Source organism: Xiphophorus couchianus, chromosome 19 (assembly GCF_001444195.1).
Source record: "Xiphophorus couchianus chromosome 19, X_couchianus-1.0, whole genome shotgun sequence".
Classification (NCBI taxonomy): Eukaryota; Metazoa; Chordata; class Actinopteri; order Cyprinodontiformes; family Poeciliidae; genus Xiphophorus; species Xiphophorus couchianus.
The window spans coordinates 7,660,903-7,682,834 of record NC_040246.1 but is presented as its reverse complement, the minus strand read 5'-3'; the positions used below and the strand labels follow the sequence as shown (position 1 = coordinate 7,682,834).

The 21,932-nt window shown below is 39.6% G+C and overlaps 2 protein-coding genes and 1 non-coding gene across 9 annotated transcripts in view; all 3 read left to right on the top strand.

Annotated features, from left to right (window-relative positions):
- Positions 1–1,382: 1,382 nt before the first annotated feature.
- On the top strand, positions 1,383–12,952 carry atg9a (ATG9 autophagy related 9 homolog A (S. cerevisiae)). Of its 3 annotated transcripts, XR_003593381.1 has the most exons (21): positions 1,384–1,578; positions 1,884–1,939; positions 2,743–2,890; positions 2,994–3,037; positions 3,130–3,194; positions 3,294–3,443; positions 4,268–4,409; positions 4,570–4,710; positions 4,811–4,931; positions 5,063–5,238; positions 5,327–5,449; positions 6,025–6,212; positions 7,231–7,384; positions 7,529–7,708; positions 7,796–8,008; positions 8,108–8,331; positions 9,528–9,645; positions 9,745–10,009; positions 11,318–11,463; positions 11,555–11,643; positions 11,680–12,952. XR_003593381.1 is itself a non-coding variant. In XM_028000994.1 (20 exons), the coding sequence occupies exons 3-20, from the start codon at positions 2,788–2,790 to the stop codon at positions 11,561–11,563; spliced, it is 2,562 nt and encodes an 853-aa protein (XP_027856795.1). In that variant the 5' UTR covers positions 1,384–1,578; positions 1,884–1,939; positions 2,743–2,787; the 3' UTR covers positions 11,564–12,952. The 3 variants fall into 3 exon arrangements, 2 of the variants coding, with proteins under 2 accessions (XP_027856796.1, XP_027856795.1); XM_028000994.1 differs by having other exon boundaries at positions 11,555–12,952; XM_028000995.1 differs by lacking the exons at positions 9,528–9,645; positions 9,745–10,009; positions 11,318–11,463; positions 11,555–11,643; positions 11,680–12,952 and adding an exon at positions 8,427–8,619 and having other exon boundaries at positions 1,383–1,578.
- Positions 12,953–13,085: 133 nt separating this feature from the next.
- Positions 13,086–13,158, top strand: trnak-uuu (transfer RNA lysine (anticodon UUU)). Its single transcript has one exon. It is a non-coding gene; the product is annotated as a tRNA-Lys (tRNA).
- A 789-nt stretch (positions 13,159–13,947) lies between these two features.
- pcnt (pericentrin) overlaps positions 13,948–21,932 on the top strand; it is a 39,164-nt gene continuing 31,179 nt past the window's right edge. For 3 of the 5 annotated variants that reach the window (XM_028001001.1, XM_028001002.1, XM_028001000.1), the window contains exons 1-7: positions 13,948–14,155; positions 15,796–15,825; positions 18,533–18,709; positions 19,058–19,204; positions 20,123–20,272; positions 20,358–21,238; positions 21,340–21,693. In XM_028001001.1, the coding sequence (XP_027856802.1) occupies positions 14,108–14,155; positions 15,796–15,825; positions 18,533–18,709; positions 19,058–19,204; positions 20,123–20,272; positions 20,358–21,238; positions 21,340–21,693 (1,787 nt within the window). In that variant the 5' untranslated portion in view covers positions 13,948–14,107. The remainder of the gene's footprint in view (positions 14,156–15,795; positions 15,826–18,532; positions 18,710–19,057; positions 19,205–20,122; positions 20,273–20,357; positions 21,239–21,339; positions 21,694–21,932) is intronic. The other 2 variants (XM_028001003.1, XM_028001004.1) reach the window with 1 other exon arrangement.

Here is a 21,932-nt window from a genome sequence, read left to right as displayed (position 1 = left end):
GGATTAAATTCCCCAGATCAGTATTTAACAGGATTACACAAGCTACCACCTGACTCAAAGCACCTCAACCCTTTTTTTTATTTCCTTGAAGAAGAAAAAAATAGAATATGAGATTGAAGGTGTGTGAGGGGAAAAAAAGTGCTGATGTATTTGTAAAGATCAACACTTGTCATTCAATGATTGTGCAGGGAGGCTGATCAATGAACTCCTCAGGTTTTAATTCTCAAAGGTTCAAACACTTTCAGTCATTAGTGTTAACAGTGCAGCAGTGATATATATCGAATGAAGACCAGCTGCCGCTCCCGAGGCTTAACAGTCATTAAGACAAAAAGCATAAGAAGATGAAAAAGATGAAGATGAAGAAAGGGCGCAAGCATGGAAAGCATTCAAGCAGCAGCAGCAGTGACTCAGACTAAATTTTCAAGCTCAACACTCAGCCTTCATGCTTATTCCAAAAGCACAACTCATCTTATGACATTAAATCAAATCGTATCCCTTTTACATGCACAAGTATAGTATTTCATAAACTCCCTTTAGAGTTAATTTATGTGAATATTCATCAAGACAGAGAGTGAGGTGACTGTGGCTTTGTAAAAACATAGTTTTTGTACTGGGATTCAGCTCCTGGACCTCATTAACTCTACGTCTATTTAAATATGGAGGACAAAGCTCAATGTCTAGTTTAATAAAAATATGATTATGTACTTAGAGGTAAGGGTACAAATTAGCTTAACTTTACCTCACTTAATTTCAGGGCCCATAACTGATATTTAAAAAAAACATGTATTCATGTTCAAACGTGAGGGGAAAAAACACATGTTTTAGACATTCAGAAAAAACTGCTTCTACTACAGTCACAGTACAAGATGAAAGCAGAAAACAGCAACAACATGGTTAATGTTTTCATATTTTAAACATAAATGGAAAATCTATATTTCCACTCATCCATATTTGAACAAAAAAATAGAAAAAACTGCATGTATTTCTATTTAAAATTTAGTGCTTTGATCTGGAAAAAAACGTGCATATTTCTTATTCTTTGTTTCTCATGTTTCTGAGGGGTTTACTTGAGGAACCAGTGTTCTCATATTTCACAGAAGAATGGCAGACAAAACAAATTAATTAAGAGATTATATATTTTATTAAATAAATTAGACTTGTAATTTCAACATCAGCGTTCTTCCTTACAATTAAAATATTGTAATACTGCCTAATAAACATGTGGTGGCGCTAAATAGTCATTTAAAATCATTTAAATCAGCGCAAAGGGCGAGGAACCACACAGGGCCCGTCTTTGTAGAATTTTTATTGGCCACTGTAGGTTTTGCGTCAGAGGTGCCCTTTTCTGATTGGCTAATGTTCTGCCTGTTAGCTGTGACAGACGTCACACTGCTAGGTGTTTCGAAAATGAAACTGGCTTGTGCCTGACTTTCTACTGGGAGGGGAGCGAAAACGAAAATCATAAGGAGTCATCGTATAAAAATCTTCCGGAATTTCACATTTAGACTGACTTAGAGGACAGGCGAGCCCCAGGGTTTGGACTTCATGTTGCCAGAACCGAGAGGGGATATATTTTTGGTAAGGGAGGCAGGCCTGTGCTGTAAAACACGACAGCACTCAGTGCAATGGTACCTTCGAGTGTTGTTTCACATATATACATAGCATTGTCTGTTATGAGGTTTTTGTAACATTTCAAGTTCATTTAGCTGATAGCTGGTTTGCCTATTGCAATAGATAGCCAGTCTTTATTTCCGCCAGTCTTCTGTTGTCATTTTAACCAGAAATAGACAATTTTAGGGGGAAAAAAGACTCTTCTTCTTTTCACTTATGTTTACGTTTCTAATTTAAGCTTCGCTTTTCTTTCTTTTTTTTTTTTACTGTAGCTGGGAATGTTGACTAGCCTCCTGAGCAGGATGAACCACACTTGGCAGGAGTGGATGTAAGTCTGTTTTTGCGTATTTTTCTTACCTCCCTTGAATGTATTTGAGATTTACCTTACTCGGTGTGTTGTTGCCACTTCCTGTTACAGGATGTCGTTATACCTGCATTGAAAACTTCCTTACAGCACATATTGATCCCCCTCTTTACATCACAACATGTGTTAAAATGTTGTTTGAATTAAGACTATTAAAATCTGAATCTTTGTGGGATCCTATTGGTGTTGCATTTGATTTGGTTTTTGTTTCGCTTCAATGTTGTTTCTAAGTTAAAATTAAACCACTTTCTATTAACTACCAATTGCAAGTCAATAAAGCAGAATTTCAAAGGATAGTGGCAAATATTTAAAAAACAAAATGTATAACATGTTATAATAGTTCTTATTTGATAGTGCTTGCCAACAACCTTGCATTTTACCAATTGTAGAGTTAAAAGTTGTTTTTTTTTTATTAGAATGATGGGTGTGACTGACTTAGCATCCACACCTAGACTTTCTACATCTTTATTTTGTGATCAGAAATATTTTCAAACTGCTAAATCAATCCTTTCTGCTGCTATGAGAGAAATGCTTTATCCCTCTTTCAGTCAGCTGACCAACAGTGTGCAGGAAGAGAAAAAGGTGTTTCTCTATGCACTATAAAAACAAAGAACCTCACACTGGTGTTTTCTCGGGCATCTTATTGAAAGGACTGTCTCCAAAACAAATGACTTGCTTCTTTTTAATAGAAGGTGTAAACCTCTTCCATTTTATTTGACACATTTCTTCCTATCTGCACAAACTTTGCCTTTCCTCCATGTCTCCAGGCTGTAGCAGAGGCTGCTTTGTGAGACTGAACTAGCTCTACCACCATGGCGCACTTTGAGACCGAGTATCAGCGCCTGGAGGCGTCCTACAGCGACTCGCCTCCCGGCGAGGAGAACCTGCTGATGCACGTGCCTGAGGGAAGCAAATGTATGAGACAAATCGCCCCCCTCTCCCTCTCATATAACACACTAAAGCTGTTTTTCATGTTGCAGAACTTTTGTTTTATTAGTTTGAAATTCTTCTCTTCCAGCTCAGTGGCACCACATAGAAAACCTGGACTTGTTTTTTCAAAGAATATCCTTTTGGTTTTTGAAAACATGTTGAGAATATAAATGCCCATGTAGGAGATGCAACTTCTGATGAAATTTGTCCTTAATCTTCTTCACGTCTATAATCTGCACCAGAAGAATGGATTCACCTGCATGCTGTTGGGAGAGATATTTGAGCTGGTGTATGTATCCGATCCATTAAACTAAGTCTTACTAGCAGTGTTTAATGTGTCTCAGATATAATTTCTTTATGTCCACGTCTTTGTTACCTCTCTCTGCAGACAGCTGCTATTTGTGGTTGGTTTCACAGTTTTTCTGGCTAACTGTGTGGATTATGACGTCCTCTTTGCCAACAAGTTTGTAAATCACACAGATTCATCTAAAGTCACCTTACCAGATGCAATCCTCCCAATGGATGTTTGCAGTGCCCAGTGAGTACCATGTCTGAATTACACTAGTAAGTTTAGAGTATTTTGCAAGAGCATTTAGACAGCTTGGAATTGCTCCACATTTTTCCACGCTACAACCAAAAACATCCAACGGGTTTCAAAAATATTTTACTAATAATCATCTGAAAAGTGGGCCATGCTTTTATCCAAACACATCCCAAAATGAAATCCAGTGCCCGCAGTTCTCTTTGAATGACATCTAGTTGGTGGCAACATCATGCTGTGGAATGCTTCTCTCCAGCAGGGAGAGGGAGGCCTTTTTAAAGTTAATGGGAAGATGGATGGATGGAATAAATACAGGCCAGTCATGGAAGTGTGTCCAAAGTCTGGCATGGGGGCCTTTTGTGACCCTTGGAATGATGTTGTGGGATCAGCAAAGACTATTGAAAAAGGGTCCAAATTTGACCCATCTGCAAAGGGGTTTGATGATGACCAGTTGTGAACGTTTTCCTTAGCATGAGACACATTTTCATGAATTGGAAAACGTTAGCTAAAATAAAGTATTCAAAGACACAAATGTTCATGGCTTTCTTTTAACAGGGCAACTTAGTCCAAAGAGAAATAGGCAACAGATTTAGTCTGTAGATGTGCAAAGACCTTGGACTTCTACTTGCAACCTAATATGGTTGTACAAAGTGTTGGCTCCGGGGTGTAAAGAATCCCAATAAAATACTTTGAAGTTTCTTGTTGTAATGTGACTTAATGTGGAAAAATTTACGAGTTATAAATCATTTTCTACATGTAAATATAGGCACTTCTTTTTGATTTCTAATAATAAAAGTGGACCTTTTCCTTTTCTCTCTCAGTATCCGAGACAACGCGTTTGTGATCTTTGTTCTGATCATCTCCGGGGTGTTCTGGTTACATCGTTTGGTCAAATTCCTCTACAACGTTTGCTGCTACTGGGAGATCAAATCTTTCTACATCAACGCCCTGAAGATGAGCATGGTGATTAGGCAGTTTGTATTTTCTGTTTGTTGCTTCTTAGTGATGTTAGTCCTTCAAAGGTTCGCTGTGTTGACATCAAAAATGTTGACCAGCGACGTTTATAATGGTTGCACACATTAAAGCCTGACCCGTGACATTTACTGTTCTTTTTACGCTTCAGTCTGAGCTCCCATACGCAACATGGCAGGAAGTTCAGGCCAGGATCATTGAGATCCAGAAGGAGCACCAGATCTGCATTCATAAGAAAGAGCTGACAGAGCTCGACATTTACCACCGAATCCTTCGCTTCAAAAACTACATGGTGTGTACATTTATCACTCATTAATGTAAAAAGCGTTTGTTTTCAAACACAATCGAAAGCTGTGAGTTCATCCGAAACATGTCTTCCTTTACTTCTCTAGGTTGCTATGGTGAATAAATCCCTCCTTCCTGTGCGATTTCGGCTTCCTGTACTGGGAGACAGTGTTTTCTACACCCGGGGTCTCAAATACAACTTTGAGCTCATCTTGTTTTGGGGACCAGGTGCATGAAGTCTTTCTCTAAACATTCATGTCGCATTTATGCATCCGAATTTACCAACATATGGACATGGTTACAAGGTTTTGAATTTCAATTGAAGCTTTTATGTTACTTTCATTTTTTTTTTTATTTAGGCTCCCTATTTGAGAATGAGTGGAGTCTGAAGCAAGAGTATAAGAGAGGAGGCAACAGGCTGGAGCTTGCAGATAGGCTGGCATCTCGTATCCTGTGGATTGGGATTGCAAACCTGCTGCTGTGTCCAGTCATCCTGGTGTGGCAGATTCTGTATGCCTTCTTTAGTTACACTGAGGTACAAAGCTAAAACATCCACTTTAGCAAACTCTTACAAGGTTTAGTTTGTTTTTAATCATAACCGTTGTTTGTTTTTTTGTATGAAGATAATCAAGCGAGAGCCTGGATCTCTGGGGGCAAGATGCTGGTCTCTTTACGGTCGATGTTACCTGCGTCATTTCAACGAGCTGGACCACGAGCTCATGTCCCGCCTCAGTAAAGGCTACAAGGTCAGGACACCGCCTCACCTCACAAACATCCCAAAAACAATCTGAAATCAATGTTCTTTAAAGCAGTTGTTCTCAATCCCTGTTCTCTTGAGTACATTTCTTCACAAATCTAATCAAAAATGGAGTAAAAAAAAAAAAATTCTCCCTCTTGCATTTGTTTTGGTTCTATTGACCCAGAATGCCCTGTGCTATTATCCGCTTCTTGCTTTTGAAGGGGTTTCCGGACCTCCTGCATTCACATAAACATTCAAACCACTCTACGGCACACTTTAATCGAACCAAGACTTAGGTTTTTAGACTGATCAGAGTTGCTTCAGCACACCCTATTCAAATGACGCCATTACCTCTTCACCGTTCCTCCGAGTTCTGTAGAATCCTGATAATTGCTTGTCAATTTAAGTCAGATGTGGAGCAGCTTGGAAACAATTAAAACATGCAGGACAGCTTGCCCTAGAGGGCTGGAGTGAGAACCAATGCTTTAGAATAAATAAGAGGGTGTCGAGTGAAGTTAATAATTAATCCTGTTCTTTTTTCTTCTCTTCCTGTTCTTCCTCCTTTGTTATCTTTACATCCAGGCTGCATCCAAGTACATGAACTGCTTCCTTTCTCCCCTGCTGACAGTCGTTGCCAAGAATGTGGCGTTTTTCGCCGGCTCCCTTCTGGCCGTTCTCATTGCTCTGACCATCTACGACGAGGATGTTCTCGCAGTGGAACATGTCCTCTCATCTCTCACGCTGCTTGGAGTCTGCATAACAATTTGTAGGTAAGAATAAGGAAAGTGAGCCTGTACATACACAACACCTGTTTTTACTTTTGTTGTTAGTAATTATTGTGGCATGTACATTGCTTTGCAAAAGTGTTTTGGTTGTTTTTTTTTGGAGCCACAAATCTCAATGCACTGTATTGATGAGCAATTTCTAAATCCAAAATGATAAGAAAATTGAGAGAATCACCCAAGAGGCTTATGGTAACTCTGGAGGAGCTGCAGAGATTCACAAGCTTACAGTATATGGGCGAATCTGCCCACTGGAAGAATATTACTTGTGCAGGCCACAAATTAGTGCTTGTGACCGAAAAGTAACACTGCACTGCACCCTAATCTCACCATCGTCATTGTGGAACACCTTTTTGTTCCAATGGATTTTCTTCAACAACAAATGAATACAGAATAGAATTAAATAAAAACGGCAATTCTGAAATATAATCTGTTATAAGGCCAATGGAATGACTTAGATCAAATAATAATCTTGTGTTGCTGTGGCCTAGTCAAAGTCCAGGGGCAAAATAAAAATGAGAATTACTTAAATTGATGTCCACATGTTCTCCTTTTCCGGTCTGACTGAGTTTAAAGCTTGTTTTCAACGTTGCATGGAAATAAATCAGTCTTACTATATAAAGCACTTATATAGTGCTTTTGTAAAGCACTATATAAATTTCCTTCCACTTCTACAATTGTGCACAACTTTTGAGTTGGTTTATCACATAAAATCCCATTAAAATGATTTGGAGTTTTTTGGTTTGTCATGTGGCCAAATGTGAAAAATCTTACAAACCAGCATACAGATCTTTAGTCTCTGGCTGAATTTGGGGTCCTAAAGGAAAAAAAACAACAACTTTTGTATCTACAGTCATATACACCCAAGTATATTTTATGTAAGAGTTTAGTTTTTACTCTTATTTCACTTGTTAGTGGTTAAACTTCACTAATCATTTATTTTATAATTAATGTCTAGTATGTTTGTAACATAGTAATTTTCTTCAACCTGTTTCTCTCTCTTCAGGTCATTTATTCCTGATAAGCACATGGTGTTTTGTCCTGAACAGCTGCTGCGGGTCATCCTGGCTCACATCCACTACATGCCTGACCACTGGCAGGGCAATGCCCACAGATATGAGACCCGAGACCAGTTCTCCCAGCTCTTCCAGTACAAAGCTGTAAGTGGGAAAACAATATCCAGGATTAGATGTCAAGTGTCTGAACTCACTGATCCAACAGTACAATGCAGGTCACACCTTCCCAAGGAAGCTTTGTCTGATGTAATTTGAGTTTTAGTCCATCAACATTTTTCTCACCTGCAGGTGTTTATTCTTGAGGAGCTCATAAGTCCAGTAGTGACTCCCATCATTCTCATCTTCTGCCTGAGGAGGAAGTCTCTGGAGATCATTGATTTCTTTAGGAATTTCACGGTGGAGGTGATCGGGGTGGGGGACACCTGCTCGTTTGCCCAGATGGACATCAGGCAGCATGGACACCCAGCGGTGAGGCTCATCCTGACAAGCGTCAGAAGTGCTTACATCCGAGTCGTGCAGCAGCCGATTGATTGGTGTTTGATTTCTACTCTGCAGTGGATGTCGGAGGGAAAGACCGAGGCATCCATCTACCAGCAGGCGGAGGATGGGAAGACGGAGTTATCGCTGATGCACTTCGCCATCACCAACCCACATTGGCAGCCTCCTAGAGAGACGACACACTTCATCAGTCAGCTGAAAGAGCGAGTCCACAGGGAGGCTGCGGGGGCCTCCTCTGAAACACATCCGCTCTCCTTGTCAGAATCTGAAGTAGGGTCATAAACAAAGCGATATCTCTGTGGTGATGTCTGAACTCTCTACAGTTAATTACTAATTTAATTTTTTTCCCTTTTTTTTTCTTACTTGTAGCCAAGAAGTCTTGTTGCAAACATCTTGGCAGGTCCCTCCACACTGGGCTCCGTTCATTTTGCCTGCGACAGTTCTTTAACCAACAATGCAGTTACTGGAATGCCCAGCGCGGCAACGGCCCTGCGCTCTCTCTCGCCGATCAGCAGCAGCCTTCACCTCAGAGGCAGTTTGAGTGCTGCTCATAGAGCGAGTGGCTTTACTGGCAGAGCAATGACGGGGTCTGGGTTAGTAAGCACAATGTTTAAATCAGCCAGAAATGCTGATATCTACAAAGCCTTGCAAAAGTATTCACACCCCTTGAATCTTTTTCATGTTACAGCCACAAACTCCAATGTATATGAATAGCATGTCATGTAAAAGACCAAGACAAAGTGGAGAAAAAATTTAACCTGGAAGTAGAATAATACAGAGTTTTCATTTATTTTAGAAAATAGAAGGCTAAGAAGTTCAGTGTGCTTTTGTATTCTGCACAGTTGACTCTGATACCCCAAAATAAAATTTATTGGAGACAACTCCCTTCAGAAGTTACATTTTAGTAGTAAATAGTCCACCAGTATGCAATATAATCTCAATTAAAAAAACATCTGCTGTCTGAGGACTTCAAAGGTTTGTTAAAGAACAAACTGTATCATGATGATCCATTGAAACAGAGATTTAAGTATTTTAGAATTGCCAAATAGTCAGTGCAGTGAAAGGTGGTTTAGACTAAATTCAGATTTTCATCAGTGACATTTTTTTTTAATTTATCAGTACTTTGTGTTGGTCTACCACATAAAATCCCCTAAAAATAAATTGCAGTTTAAGGTTGTAATGTAACAAAATGTAAACCGGCTCAACAGTTTGGAATGTAAAATTTCAAAAAATAATGAAAGGGTGATATTATAGGTAAATATTTTGATGGCAGTGGTGGTTGTGATAAACCTTTGTCTGTTTTACTTGCGCTACCAACTCTCTGTGACCTTTAGCATCTTAGGCAGGGGTCTCAAACTCCAGTCCTCGAGGGCCGCAGTCCTGCAGTTTTTAGATGTGCCACAGGTACAAAACACTGGAATGAAATGGCTTAATTACCTCCTCCTTGTGTAGATCAGTTCTCCAGAGCCTTGCTAATGACCTAATTATTCTATTCAGGTGTGGTGCAGCAGAGGCACATCTAGAAGTTGCAGGACTGCGGCCCTCGAGGACTGGAGTTTGAGACCCCTGATCTTAGGCATCGTAATGTGTCACATGTGGGCATATTCCGCACCAATATTTCAGCTAGCTGTGACTATGATGTATTTGTAAAAAAAATTTAAGCACTATCAAGTAGTTTGAATACTTTGCAAAGTACTGAACTATCTTCCTTTCTGTTTTTCAACAACTTACCTTTTTATTCCCTTGTTCTTCTTATTTTATCCCCGTTTTTACTCTCTCTGTTGTTAAGAACTGATGCCCGAACTGTGAGCTCAGGCAGCAGCGCATGGGAGGGTCAGCTCTCTAGTTTAGTCCTGTCAGAATATGCCTCGACCGAAATGAGCATTCATGCACTTTACATGCATGAGGTAAATCTGTATGCTTGCCCATGTTAAGACGAATTATCAATCCATTTAATGACTATTTCAATCAACATAAACTTGTGTCTTGTTTTGTTTTTCGCTAAGCTTCATAAGCAGCAGTCCCGTGGTGATCTGTCCCGTCACACGTGGCACAGCCAGGAGAGCGACGAAAGCAGCGACAGCATCCCTGATGAAGTGAGGAGCGAGCCGAATACTCGCTCACAAAATTTCCCACGCTCGCAAACCTTCCCCGCCACGCTTCCGAGTCCCGGTGCCAGTTCCGCTTCAGCCACCAGCGGCACCAACGTGGGTCAGGACGGGGAAAAGGCACAGAGCAGCAGTCAGAGGCGTCACAGTGGGCCCGCCGCAGGTGTCTGTCACTATCCACTGTTCCTTCTAAAAATGTTTCATTTTTTAAAGCCATTGCTCCAAGTTTACTCTTACCATTGTCAATTGGGTCACTGAAATGAAAGTATTCTGATCTTTAAGCTGCTTGAAGGTTCTGCTACTTGGTATCAGTCAGCATGCCATGCAGCATCTTTTTGTGTGCACACCACACAAACCATGTTTTGTTGATCTAACAAAGTGTTAGAAAGGACATAATCACAAGAGAGTGCAGTGGAAATACAGGTCATTAAAAATGATGCAGTTTAAAGCAAAAGTCCTATGTTATTGAAGCAGGAGAATATTTTTATAATAGTTTTGTCCACATTAAGTAGAACCAGATTGTCTGTTACAAGATATTAACAAGTCAATATTTGGTTTCTATCATTTTTATTTTTTTTTAGTGATATATGTTACTTGGATGCATCAAAACCAATATACCAGATGGTGTATGGACAAAAAGACTAGAAAAGAATATTACAGCCTTTCAACATGTAAATACACAAATTTAAAGGAGCAAAATGAAGTGCTTCAATTCAAATTTAAAATTCAGCTTATAATTAGAGAATTCAGAAGTATTGAGGGGGAAAAATGAACATTTTCAACAAACAGAGTAAATAAACTACATTGAGAACTTGGTTTTTCTTCATAATCGGAATATTCATAACATGTTTTTCTTGCCTGGTGTGGCCAAAAGATTCAATCAAATTTCATTTGGGTAATTGGCTTTAATAGAGTTTTGTACAGAAGTCTAGCTAAAATCTACCACAGTTTCCCTTTGGTTCTAACAGAGAGTGTATGGACAATATGCAAGTACCAAATACTTGGTACTTACATTTTGTCCATGCAAATATTTACAAATAAGATGGATAAAAATGATTTGGAAGAAGTGATCTCTTGAAGGAAGGAGTCTCATATTTTTTCATTCTTTTGAGAGGATGACTGAAGACTAATTCTGAAATTTCTCAGGGGTCTGCTTGCCGTTTAACCAGAATACTTTTTGTCACTGAAAAGGTAGTCGGTGTGGATCACTTTAACTCTAAAAATTTAAATGCAGTTGTCAAAAGTTTTCTTTTGGCAATTTTCAGATTTCCACACCCAACTTTGTGGTTTGTGGCTACCAAACAGTCATGCATTTTTAGTCTGTAATACCCAGAAAGAAAAACACTCAATTCTAGTATTAGAGCGGTGGGGCAAGTGATAAAGGTTTAGCTGGCAACTTGGCAGGTTCCATAAATATAGTTCTCATCTAGAGTTTCTTCTTAACTACCTTCTCTTTAACTTTACTTTCAAGACCATTTTGGTACTGCTGGAAAGGTTGTGAGGACGGCCCGTGTGCCAATGGGTGGCTGGGCAGAGGACGGTAAAGCTTCTTCAAGACATCATGAGCCTGTGCAAGAGGAAACTTCAGAGGATGAGCTGCCTCCTCACATACACAAAGTAAATGCTCTTTGATTGGCAGAACTTAGCAGCCATTTTGCCTGCATGTTTGTATTAATAATATATTTGTCCTCTGTTTGTTTTGTTTTAGGTTACATAAGCCATATGAAGAAATACCATTACAGTTAACTGAACACTCATCCTCATCCTTCTGCATACCTGTACATTGGCTTGAAATCTGCAGCAGGGTTTATCACAACCCCTTTAAACTCTTTGGAAGTAAAATCTAATCTAATACTAATAAATACAGCTGGATGTTATAACATTTTGACTTTTCTGTAGCAGGTGGCATGAAACTGCATTCACCACAGGAGTGACTGCAGGATCAAGTTATTTTCTATAGCAAGTCAACGGCAGACTACACTAAGCATTTTTATGATGTCATATGATTACAAATAAAATTCATTGTGTTATTGCAATGTAAGGGAAAAAAATGTAAAGACTCAGGACTGTAGGAAGCATCCAATATTAATCCAGACTTGGTTCTTAATTGCTCACTCTTTTCTAAATCTGAAAGAATGATTCTCTAAATCAATAACAAAAGTACAGCATGTGCTCAGAATGATTCCAGCAAAACAAGATCTCTGATTTTTTTTTAAAGATAAAACTGTAATGTCTATGTATGTTCTTGTACTAAATAACAGGAAGATGTGCATTATTTATACCCTGTTCTCTGTATTTTGACTTACATTTGACCTTTTTGCAAAAACTAATGTAAGATAATTGACATACTTTCAACCATATTTTGAATTATCTCTACATGTGTATTTTTACAATTTAATTTTTCAAAAAAACTTTTTCATAAATGTGGTTTAGTTTGAACAGATTGATTCTTGTTAAGATGATTATTTAAACAGAGCAGCAGCCTCCTGTGTGAACATATGCACATTTTAGACAATTATATGGTTAGTCCACCATAAAAAACTGAATCTTATATTTAGAGATTTCTTAGGACTGCAGGTTTTGTTTTGACATGACCCAAATTTTCTTTTTGTATTAAGTAGCCCTAAATGCAACTGCATGAGAAGAGTTTAAACAACATCACTCCTCCTGCACCAAATCTTTACTATTCACTATTTACTGTTCTGTCTTCTTATCACTCGGAAAATATGGGAAATGAGGAATTGCACTTTAATAATTTCTTAGGAAATCTATGTTTGGATTGTTTTATATGCTATGTTTTGTATATTTTAAGTTATTTTATGTGTTAAATTGATGTGCCATGATGAGCGGCTGCTTTGAATTAAGTATGTGCCTAACCATGAGCACTGGTGTTTAAAACTCCTTAACTTTCACCCTCAAAATGTTTATAAATCAGTGGTGTTCATGAGTCATCATGACAGTCGAGGGGTTAAAAAGAACAATGTAATAATAAGGAACATGCATAGATGCAGGCTAATTGAAGGAATAATAGTTGATGTCTGTTTTATAGATGCTGTATAATATTTTGTACAGTTGTAAATTAATCTATTAAAGACATGGCAATTACTCTGTGTGTCTTCTGAAATAGTTGTTCATAGCTGATCACTCGGAGCGCGTATTACTTAAAATGAAACAAGAAATAGCAAGTCAGTTATGGAGTAAAAGGGTTTTCGGTGACTTCACCTAAATGCTTCCTCAGAGCCCGGATAGCTCAGTCGGTAGAGCATCAGACTTTTAATCTGAGGGTCCAGGGTTCAAGTCCCTGTTCGGGCGATCGAAATTTTTATTTTTGGCATAAATTATTTATGCATAAATTTAAGACAGTTTGGATTAGCGCAAGATTAATTAACTTAATTTTCATCATAATCACCTCTTCTCACGTATGCTGTTACGGGAGTGCCATTGTGTAAGAGTAAGTAAGAGTGGAGTTGCAATTGACCCAAACTTAAATGATCCTTTTTTTAAACACACTTGATCTGTTTGCTGGTGTTATTTATTTAATTGGGATGCTTTCCGACTTTACTCGCATTTAGGAATGGCAACCGCGTACAACGCGTACCGATTCCATTACGTCACACGCCACTGGAGCGCCTTCTAGTTGCAAGAAGGAAAACCAACAAGAAATGAAGACAAAAAATTTTCAAACACTGCCTGTCTGTCGATGCAGAACAGCTGTTTTCAGTAATCGATATAATCATTTAAATCAAAAATTTATATAAAGTGGCACTCAAGCAATATTTGACTCTTTCTGCTAAATATGTACAGGTAACGAACTAAGAGTCATAAAAATTTTAAAGTAACGTGTTCCTATATTCAAACTAAAAAGAGGCAGATTCATAGGCCTTATTGAATGGCTACAAGACCCGTCAATTAAACAGTGGTGGCTGCTTAACAGTGGTGGCACACAACTGACCAATTTGATTGGTCAGTTGTGTGCTTGTTTTGAGTGACGTATAAGAGAGGCGGGGCTTTAGAGGCAAAGTTCATTTGTTACAAAAAATATTACAATTTGATTGGACCGTTGGTGGAAGAAAACTGGCTAAGGGCGGAGTTCAACCGACTTGGCGGCCATACTGAATGTTGTCTATTGACAGTTAGACGTATTGGGCTCCAACATTTTTATTAAACCTAGGGGACATATCAGATTTAAAGAAGTGTAGTGGCTTTCCATTCCGATGCTAGGTCGAATGTCCTGGGTTGTTACTGACTGTATTACCAAGCTATGGATGAAGCTGAACGGCAAAAGAAGTTAGAAGTTGGGAGAGCCAAGGTTTGTTGCTAACGTTTGATGCTATCTGTTAGCAAACTCTATTGTCATAGCTCTGCATCTGATCACAGCTAATTGCGTCCACTCCTAAAATGTCTTAGCTTCTCTCGTAGTTTATAAATTCTGCTTGGTAAAGTGTTGGCTTTGGCCGTACAGTTTGGTTTCTGTATTTATGAGTTGGCATTTACATTTATTAGCTTTCCGCTAGTAAACCGAATCTGCTTGTATATTGCTGTAAAAAAAATACAAACAAGCGTACGGGTTTAAATTAGTTTAAGGCTTAAAGTGTTAATAATTCATTGCTACGTTTGAGTTGAGGTAAAGTGCAGAGGCGGGCGACCTCTCAAACTGCATTATTTAATTAATGGGCATACAGATACTTTGTTGCTATGACGGATTTTTAGAAACTTAGGTCCCATACAAATGTGCTCGATCTTCCTTATTACTTTCAGCAACCTTATAACAGCTTAATTGCTCGTGTTTTTAACTACATAGTCTACAAAAAGAGCTAGTTTCAGCTAACTGAAACTAGTTAGTCAACTAACTACATGGTTTTTTCCCTTTTTTGCTATTAAGGACACTCTTAAATTATTCAATTACCAAACACCAACCATTTAGAGATAAATTATCAATAAACGGGGCTTTTGTTGTTGTTATGCTCTCATCACTTCAGAATATGACTGATGCAGGATTATATTAATGGATGACGGTTCTAATAAACACTGGGCCTGGGTGGGTAGAGGATTGGCTCTTTCTGTTGCTTAAGGTGATCAAAGTTGTATTTACTTGTCTAGCTCAGCTAATCTTTTTCTCACATAGAAAGTCTGGGTCAGCAAGTTCATAGAAAATTACTACACAAAATGTTTGTGTAGTAATTCCTGTTCCCAATTTAAAGCATCCTCTTTTTGGAACACACAGTGTCTCAGTTTGGGGAGTCTCAAGGTGTCGCTCCAGAGTTTGATCACCTCAGTTATCTTAGCCTGGTTGAACCCAGAATACCCACCATCCTAAAACAGAATGGATTTTGCGGAACCAGCACTGACGTATTTCATTTGGTTTTGTTTAGGAAAGATGGAAAAATAACCAATATACCTTTTTCCTTCCTCTTTTGGATAAGTTATACATTCTGAGCTTTTCTAACAAACAAAACTTTATCGATTCTGGGGTCAAAAAGGAGTGATCGTCCATCCAATTGGCCAAACATCCCTTAGCAAAAACAACATTGTAAACCTTTTATATTGTGGTTTGATATTTTGTCCAGTTTATTTCCCCTCTTTGGTTGTCAATTTTCTTGATACAAGAGACATCCGCTTAATTGAATGATTACTGTTACCAGGAAAGATCTGCATTGTTGGTCACTGGTTAATGAATAATTTGTAGCTACTATGTCTTCAGCAGCATCAAGCAGCTGTTTTTACATATTAGTTATGGGCCAATTGTCATGAATGGTTTGCACTGAAAACTATAAGTTAGATTGGGGGTAAAAAGTGCATCTAACTGGGTCGCTGATTTGGACTAGCTAATTAATGTATTATGCCGTGAGCCACATTGCAGATGATTAGTTTAAAATGTAGCACCACTTTTATTATGAAGCAAAAACCTCCCAAACAACTTCAATGAACTGTTGATATTTCTTATAACAGAATTCATCCAACATACCTCGAAGCCAGTCGGTAAGTATGGAAAGTAGTGACTAGCTGAGACTTTTTACTTCATGTTGGGAATGATGATTGCTGGTGTATTGCTTTTACTGTTTTCTATATATTGTTTTTCTTGGGTGGCGGCCCGTCACTGTAATTCTGTTAAATTACTATTTAAGCAAGGCCTCTTAAAATAACAATCCATTACATAAATTTAAGAAAAAATGTTGAACATGATTTATTTACTTTTAAGGAAGAAAAGCAACAATTATTCAGTTGGGGGGGGGGATACCTGCACAATAAGCACACTTTCTTCAAAGCTACTCCTACATTTAGCTGGTCTTTGTTTGAACAATAGCAACATTTAGCAGTAGTTTCCTGACTTATTTTGCTAAATGGTCTGCTGCATTCGAATGATGACAAGCAGGTATAACTAATGGATGTTTAGTATGTTCAAAAATACAATTGAATTATTTTATGCTATTTACCAGTACAGTTGCTTTACCTAATATAATTGGTGACTTTTAGTATCTGTTTTGCTAATAAAAAAGTTTTACTTTAAAAGCAGGTTTTCTGTGATAGATTTATAACCAAAAGCCTGAATTTAACATTTTTGTTTGCTATAATATTATGTATGGATGAGACTCAGTTCTATGTCTGTGTTGCCCATCACCATTCCTTGTAGCTTGCTGTCGTTTTAACATAGTTATTTTACTAACAACGTGATGACATTGATAACCTGCCTACATCTGTTATATAATACATATAAATTACCTTAATTAATTAGGTCACCTTGTAGAAGAATAATATTTGCACTGCAGATTTATTATCCTCTTATAGTAGTGAATACATTGGTCACACAAATGTTTATTATGATGGGCCTTCCTGTTTTGACAGTGATCACTCTTCTGCAACATACAAATACTTTCACTTTCACCTCTGCTCATTAAAAACAAACATACACTAATATAAAGATATAAAGATTACTCAGAAAGTCAATCTAAAATAATACTTCAGTATGCAATTGAACGTACACTGCAATTCTTATCTAAGACCATCAGATGGGGCAGTGGGTCTAAAGGATTACAGATTCTTTGTTATGCCTGTGTTTCGCACAGGAGATGTTGCTATGGTAATGCTTTGCTGTCAGTTGCTCTGATTTTTCTCATGTCGCCACAATGGAAGCGCTCTGTGTGTATGTGTGTGTGCAAAGATTGAACACCAATAAGGCCTGGGTTGAGAGAATGGACTTCCTTTAAGCCAGTTGCACGGCCTGTTTTAGCGTTTGTATTGTTGAAAACCTTTTCCACACCCAGTTTTCATTACAGTAGGCTAGCTGCTTAGTCAGACTCTCAGTGGTGCAGAAGTGGCCTTGGGGTAAACACAACTCATCTGGCTGATGTTTTTCTCAGAGTTGACGTTGTGTGGCAGGCGGAAGCACAGAACACCACTAAGGATGGACGGTGAGCGGGCAAGTGATTGATTAAGAGCCTCAAACCAGCATGCTAGTATTAGAGTAGACATAAAGGATAATGAAGCTGAAGAAACAATCCCAGATTGGACTCTGCCTCCCGCAATCTGGGAGTAGAAAGCAAAACCTACAATATGATTTTAACATGAGCAGAAACCCTGATACGTGTGCACATGCTGTGCAGTCATGCATCATGCATGTGACTCATTGCACAGAGCAACAAGTAGGTCTCCAGGGAGCGCGTAATCTCGGATTGAATTGAGCACGCGCACTCCACCGCTGCTTGCCACACATGGAGCTTTGTCTCCTCCTCTCCGTGTGAATGCTTCTCCCAGTCTCCACCCTCCATTCTTGGTCTAGACGTGTGCCATCATCTTTCCAAGAGTTTGCGGATCCCTGTGCTCCGGATCATGATCTAGGATGGTGGGTTCTGCAGGCTGTCGATCAGCCAGCAGGAAATACGATCTAGACAAGGACCAGAAAACGGCTGACCTGCTATGGAAGGAGTGGGACCTCTGACCCTTCTGCAAGAAAATATGGAAATTGCACAGTTTTCGGCATGGATGGACAGCTCTGACAGGGTTTCTATCAAAGAGGTTACTGCTGGGGTCTGATCCGAGCTGCTGAAGGAAGGGATGGGCCATGAAAGAGAGGCAGCAAATAAGAAGAGGAAGGGAAGAGAATCTGCAACTAAAAGGATCCAGGAGTTAATGTTTTACATGGCTCGATCTGGAATTGTGCCTTCCATTATGGATTTATAGAGTTAGAAGTTTCAGAAGAATTGAAGATGTTTCTAAAAAGTTTTGCTTGAGGAAAATCACTCAGTACAGTTTCTTTTTTTCTGGTCCTCTGTTTCGGGTCTGCTGAGGTTATTCTGAGTCATTAAATTCTGCTCATCTCGTGGGGGTCCAGTTCTCTGGAGATTGGAGAATTTTTAGCAAGCTCACGTTATTTTGAACTTGGCTGCCTCGTCAGGTTCCGCTGTTCCCTATTTTGGGTGCGACTTTGGGATTTCTTCTTGCTTCACTAGCAGTTTCTCACAATGGGTTGCTATTGCTTTCTATCAACAATTCCTACTCAACTCTTCATACACTTTGTGCGCAAAAACCCATTGCTCTAATTTGGTTCAAATTTGGACTGGAGATTTTTAATTTTTTTTCCCTTCCCCCTCCATATTTGACGCCCGAGTTTCACCATGCTGGTGATTTGGTGGTGCTCTGTGATCCTGACCTATGTATCTGTCTACCTGTCACTGTCCTTCCTGCACAGTTTGCTAGTTACCAAAAGAAGCGGGCGAAAAGCAACAGTGCGGGGGCGGCGAAAAAGACGCAGAAGGGGAAGGGCCAGGTTGACTCGGAGAATGACGGCCAGACGCAAGACTATCGGGTAGAACCCCCTCCGCCGTCGGTCGATACTGCAGCACTCGAAGGCAAGACCAGCTCAGAGGTAAAGTTGGCTAAAGTTCTTCTGTGGAAACTGTGTGCTAATGTATACATATATTTTTTAAATATGTCCTATCTAGTGTCACACGTTTATCCAGTCTCTATTCTTTGAATGTTATTCATGTACACATACACTTTAGAGAACTGGGTCACTAACCATCATGTTGCCTGTAAGGCCTGTTGTCATAGCAACCTGACCAGGATTAAGTGAAGCATCATTTGCTTTTTTTCTTTTCTCCTACTTGTCGTTTTCTCTCTTGTTTCTGTTCAGTTTACATGAAGTGTACATTTAATACAGGATTTGTTCTGAATGTTTTGTTGAAATTTATTTGTTGTTTTTTTTTTTTTTTAGACTAGCGGCTCAAACTCTGAGAAATCAGAAAACCAGCAGAATGACCAACAAGAGGATCAGTTCTCCACTCCGGAGGGAAGCCTCTCTCCTTTGGAGGACCTGAGAGAAGAGGAGCTTGCTGCACTCACTGGGAAGGAGCAGCTCAAGGTATTCAGTATAAATGGCTAGACCTTCAGGATTCCTGGAGTTTGGAGACATATATTTTCCAGTTCTGGGTACTGTAACCATGGAAATGGAGAGACAAACTACTGACAAACATTTGCATATCCCGGCTCCATTCTCCTTCTTTGCAATTCGCTCTTATAAATAAATCCTATTTGACGTATAGATTTGTGCAGCACTCCACCTCCCCTGGCAGATTCAAATCAAACATTTTAATTCGGCCATGTAGTTTGTTTTTGACAGCTTATGACGCAGCCTTTGCTGGCTGGACAATATGGCTGAAAAACGCATCACGATATGAGATCAGTCGATCAATAATTATCGATTCGTTTTTTTTCTCCGGTGAATAAACCGATGAGATGACCTTTTCTGTTTTATCCAGATTCCTCTCGAGTACTTCTTTTCATTTTTTCCCTTCAGTCCACTGCGTTTTATTTTTACACAGTTATGAGGCACGGTGGTGAACCCTGAAACTGCTGTTACACATGTACTCAACAGGTTGTTGCTAGGTAACCAATGAGTGGGTGAGCTAATTGATGCCTCCAATCTTGCTCATATAGTTAATGAAATTATTAGTGTAGTTCTCTAACTGGACCACTCAGCAATATTGTTGCTTCCAGTCAGAAGAGACATAAATATATATTTATCATTAATATATATATTAATGATAAATATATATATATATTAAACTTCTTCAAGGACTGATTAATTTGATCCAACTGTAGATGTAACCATTTTGACATATTCCATTCAGTTTTATGGTTTCTAAAGCCCAGATGATCAGTGTTACACAAACCCCTGTAGAAATGGAATTTTCCTATGTCTTAAAAACAATTTTTTTTGAAAGAATGAAAACATTTGTCTGGATCGTTCCTAAAATTGCCTAAATCTCCATGTCTGCAGCTCCTGCAGCAGGCTGTCGAGAAGCGGAATGAAATAATTGCCAAGCTCAGCCACAAGCTGCAAGAAGCCCTCTCGAGTAGAGATAAGATGCAGCTGCAGGCTCAGTGTCTTGCTGGACAGATCCAGGGTATGCAGAAACAGCTCCAGCAGGTGAGTGGAAGCATTTTAGGAACGAGCTTTTTTTTTTTTTTTTTTACAATTCAAAGCTCCATATTGATTGTTTCATTTCATACAGACCACCGTAGAGTTCCAGCGGATTAAAGGTCAGCCTGGGGCCGAAGCCTTTGGTGTTGCGGAGCATCACCATGGCCTCTCTTCTCAACCTACAAACATCAGGCATAAAAAGGCAACATCAGAGGGGTCAGGAAATGCAGGCCATGGCTCCCAGCAGAGCCCAGAAGGCCTCAATAGTGACAGCGACACTGAGATTGATAAGGTTTTACACAAGCTGATGTCTGAGCTGGAAGAAGAAAGGAAAAACAGCCAACGTTTAAGTGCCGAACTAGCAAAGGAGATGGAGAGAAACCGACACGTGCTTTCATTATTGGAGGAGGAGAGGGAAGAGGAGCGAAAAGAAAGGGAGGCCCAACTGCAAAACCTCCAAAACCAGTGCCTTGTCATGCTGCAGTACAAAGAAGAGAAGGAAGAACTGAACAGAGAAGTGTTGGAGCTGAGGCAGAGGCTTCAGAATGAGGATTCAGAGAGGAGATCTGATTTAGATTCTGCTGGCTCTGCTTTCCGTCTCCAGACTCTTGAGGAAGAAAAACGTAGACTGGAGGATGAGATGCAAACGCTCAAAGAGGAGGTTGAGCATGTCAGGCAGCTGCTGGATAAGAGCGAAAGACAACTTCAGCAGAGGGAGAAAGAGGTGGAAGGACTGAAAGCATTTAAGAACCGGGAGAACCACGCCAAAGCTGCCATCACTGCTGAGGAGGTTACGGTAGAGGAAGCCCACCTGGAAAGTGGAGCTGATGGCGAGGATCTGGACGCATCAGTACAAGGAGATATTCTGATGGAGCGGTACCTGTCCTCAGTTCCCCCAGCACATTCACAATCTTCAATGGTAAATGAAGGTTTTGAACAACCCAGTCCCCCGGATATGTCTGCAGACTGCAGGTAACAGAAGCTGTTGGATTGAAATCTGTTTTGTTTTTTGTTTTTTCACGGTTTAAACGCTGGATGGCATTAACGTTTCCTCTTTCTGCCTCTCTGTGCAGTTTCGAGCTCAACAGCGACGTTTTCGGTGACCAGCCACTGCTGTCAATTTCATACCGTGTCTGCGAAGAAAACAAGAACAATCACAACATCAACAGCACACAGTACACCGTCTCAGAGGCTGGCGATTCCAGCGGCCAGTTCTTCTCTCGGTGGCTTCCCAGCTCCGGCTCCGGCGAAATGGGCTCGAGTCAACTGTCCGAGCAGCAGTTTGAGAAGACCGACTTGGAAAAACAATTGCTGAGCCAGCAGTGCGGGGAGCTGCACGAGGAGCTGGCTCAGAAGGAGCGCGACTTGGGTGTGTTAAGGGAGGAAGTCCTCAAGAGCGCAGAGGAACTGGAGGAGGCACGGAGCAGGTAACGGAAAATAATAGAAGATAGTTTTATTTCTTTTACCACATGTTTGTAATTTTTACAGACAAACATGTGCGGTGGCTTTCAGATGTTTAATATGGTTTGAATTGGTTTAGCTAAAGCATGGTTAAGAAGTGGAAATAAAATGATGCATGAAATATTTTTTGATTTGTAATTAGAAAGCTAAAAGGTGGTGGTACGTTCAGCCTTCGTCAATCAGCTTATATGTCCAGACTAAAACC